The following is a 3,082-nucleotide window of genomic DNA, read 5'->3' as shown; positions in this document are numbered from 1 at the left end:
ATTCTCCTTTAACCTAGGTTTTTCCAAAACCATATTAGGTTAACAACTTGAAGACTTTATTTGGGATTCGTGAAGCCAGATCTAACTATTTTCTCTGTGGTTGCATATCCTGAACTTACTTGTTCTATCGTGTTAAGTACTATCTTCTCTAAGATTTGCTCGAGATTTATCTTCATTAGATAAGATATAAAAAGTAATCACAATAGTTCTTCGTCTCAGACTCTTGTGATTCCGCAATAACTTTTTCTGTTAATCAACTGGGTTATTGTGAGGTGATTGATATTTCTAGGATGTTCTTAGGGAGTATAAGACTGGATTATCAATTGGTTCCTGTTCACTTTGATTTACCAAAAGACGGAATGAAAACCGAATAAAGAATTGACATATTTGTGGGAGACAAATTTGTTTATAAATATTCGACTTTGGGTAGTATCAACTCTTAGTTGTGGGTGAGATCAGCTAAGGGAATCAAGTGCGCAGAATCCGGCGTGGTTCTAGAGGCGTAAGGAACGTGATTGTACCTTAATCAGTGGGAGACTTGGTTAGGGATCAAATACATTCCACTCCGAAGTTAACTTGCAGCAGGCTAGTGTATGTAGCGGCTTAATACAGTGTGGTGTTCAAATCTGGACTAGGTCCCGGTTTTTTCTTGCATTTGCGATTTCCTCGTTAAAAAAACTTCTGGTGTCTGTGCTATTTCTTTTCCGCATTATATTTTATATAATTGAATTATCACAGGTTGTGCGTAGTTCAATCAGTTGATAAATTCTACCTTGTTTGTTGGATATAACTTGATTGACACTCGGGCATTGGTCTTTGGCACCTTCCAAGTTCTTTCTCATATCAATCAGGCTCGCAGATTATTATCTGTATGATTTTCTGATTGTTTTGAGAAAGAGATAAATCTCTCTGATATATCTCTTGATTGTGCTCGTTTTTAAGTTGGTGCTCTCGGAATTATATCGGAGTTAAGTCCATACATATTGTCGAACGAATTATTGGGTGTGGTTGTTATACCTACACTTTTTTAGGAACATTCTCAGAAGATGGTGAAGATCTATGGGGAGTCTGGGAACCACTGATCCAGTCATCCTCGTCGTTAGCATAGAGATCATCCTTTGTTGGATTATGTAATTTTTGAAGCCTGGGAAGCATTGTTTTTTGTTGATCGCAATTCAAATATAAAACCTCCTCTATGTTACGGGTCAGGCCCCTGGCCATCCACTTAGCTCGCTCGACCAATTTTCATATAAAGTTCACATCCATGAATCAATAGTTGTACATAATTTGATAAACATATATAAAAATAAGAATCATATACTTAGCATACGTACCATCAATGTAGCAATATCACACACTGGTAGTTCCTAGGGTTCTTTATCCTTTTCAGGGTTCCTAAAGATGGTGAAAAACATATAAGAAGATTGAGGCAATTTTTTTTTAAACCAAAAACTGAAACTTTATTAAAAAAAAATTAAAGTTCACAATTACAGTCCAAAGGAAAACAACAAAAAACTAAAACAAGCAAAACAAGAAAAGCTACTTAAATCTGTAACAAGGTTGGTCAGGATATTCCATGATAGTCAAGCTACTTGGTCTGTCTTCATAAGTGATTGTTTGTCCCTTCAAGAGATATACACCCTTCTTTGCAAAGTGATCAGCGGAAAAGTTGACTTCCATGTAAGCATGCCTACAAGAAATTGATAGAATTTTAGCCTGCACTCTTTGCCATCTTGCCAGTAAAAACCAGGGGATCTTCTGTTGCATTAAAGAATGTATGCAAGCCTTTGAATCTGATTGTAAGATAATCTTGTACCTTTGGTGTTCAGTGGCCCATTCTAAAGCTCTAATACTTGCAATAAACTCTGCAATATAGTTTGCAGTCACCCCAAGACCTCCAGATTCAGCAAAAACAAAATCACCACACTGATTTCTAACCACAAATCCATATCTAGTAATGCCAGGGTTACCCCTTGAGGCACCATCACAGCATAAAAGAATTTCCTCATTACTGGGAAGATAAAAGAACAACTCAATAATTCTAGGTTGTTTCAATTTCCTGCGCTGAATCAAAAAGTATTGCAATATAAGAACTTCATAGTCAGATCCCCACATGGTACCTTTCATTCTACATTCACAGTCATGTGCCATCTTTTTAATCTTGAATTTCACCTTAAAGAGATCAGGTCTTGTATTAGGTAAGATCCCCGTTAGCGAGTACCTTAGGAAAAATTTCAAAGTAAATCTCATTTCTTAAAAACCATAATTCTGTCATAAGAGTATAAGAACAGACCATCCATATGTCTTTTATGATGGGACTAGAATGCTTGCAGAGTTTAATAACATCTTCAAAGGAGTGAGGGTTAAGATAGTGAAAAATACCTCCCAGCCAGCTCCAAAAAAGTTTACTGAATTGACAATGTCATAGAATATGAGTCATTGAATCTTCCCCTTGGTGACAGATGAAACATCTAGAAGCAAACTGATAACCCCTTTTTTCAAGTTTTCATCAGTATGACAAATTCCTTTGTTAATTTTCCATATATTAGCTGAGACAGAAGGCAGAATAACATTATGCAAAAAAAATTTATACCAATGAAGTTTAGGTAAAGGCTTACTAATTTTCTTGACTGCATCAGAAACAGTGAAACCACCTGAATGGGAATTAGTCCAAATCAAAGTATCTTTACCTGAAGTTCGCAGAGGTAGCTGAGAAGCATTGAAGAACTGAAGGAATTCTTCTTGAATACACCATTGACCATATATTATAAGGTGCTGCACCTTCAGGTTAGGATGTGAAAAAATAAATGGATAGTCAGAAAATAATTTAGTGATAGGTTCCTCATAAATCCAGCTATCTCTCCATATAGAAATGTTTTCTCCAGTGCCAACAATCCATCTAGTATTTTCTTGGAATTCTTTGATAACCCATTTGATACCAGGCCACACTGTAGATTTCTTGTAGTAAGATATCCAATTACCCTCTCTATCTTTATATTTAGATAGGAAAAAACCAGCCCACTCATCTTGAGAATTTAGCATTTTCCATAAAAATTTCATAAGCAAAGCTTTATTCATGTCT

At 35.9% G+C, this 3,082-nt stretch overlaps 1 protein-coding gene across 1 annotated transcript; it reads right to left on the bottom strand.

Annotated features, from left to right (window-relative positions):
- Positions 1 to 1,539: 1,539 nt before the first annotated feature.
- Positions 1,540 to 2,250, bottom strand: LOC113350732. Its single transcript, XM_026594856.1, has one exon. The coding sequence runs from the start codon at positions 2,248 to 2,250 to the stop codon at positions 1,540 to 1,542; it is 711 nt and encodes a 236-aa protein (XP_026450641.1).
- Positions 2,251 to 3,082: the final 832 nt, after the last annotated feature.

This window comes from Papaver somniferum, chromosome 2 (assembly GCF_003573695.1).
Source record: "Papaver somniferum cultivar HN1 chromosome 2, ASM357369v1, whole genome shotgun sequence".
NCBI classification, from domain to species: domain Eukaryota; kingdom Viridiplantae; phylum Streptophyta; class Magnoliopsida; order Ranunculales; family Papaveraceae; genus Papaver; species Papaver somniferum.
Note: the sequence above shows the minus strand (reverse complement) of the source record. Positions and strands in the feature narration are given on the sequence as shown.

Excerpts from the sequence above, each read along its gene's own strand:
- LOC113350732 (XM_026594856.1), bottom strand. The coding sequence starts at position 2,250 with ATGAGATTTACTTTGAAATTTTTCCTAAGGTACTCGCTAACGGGGATC.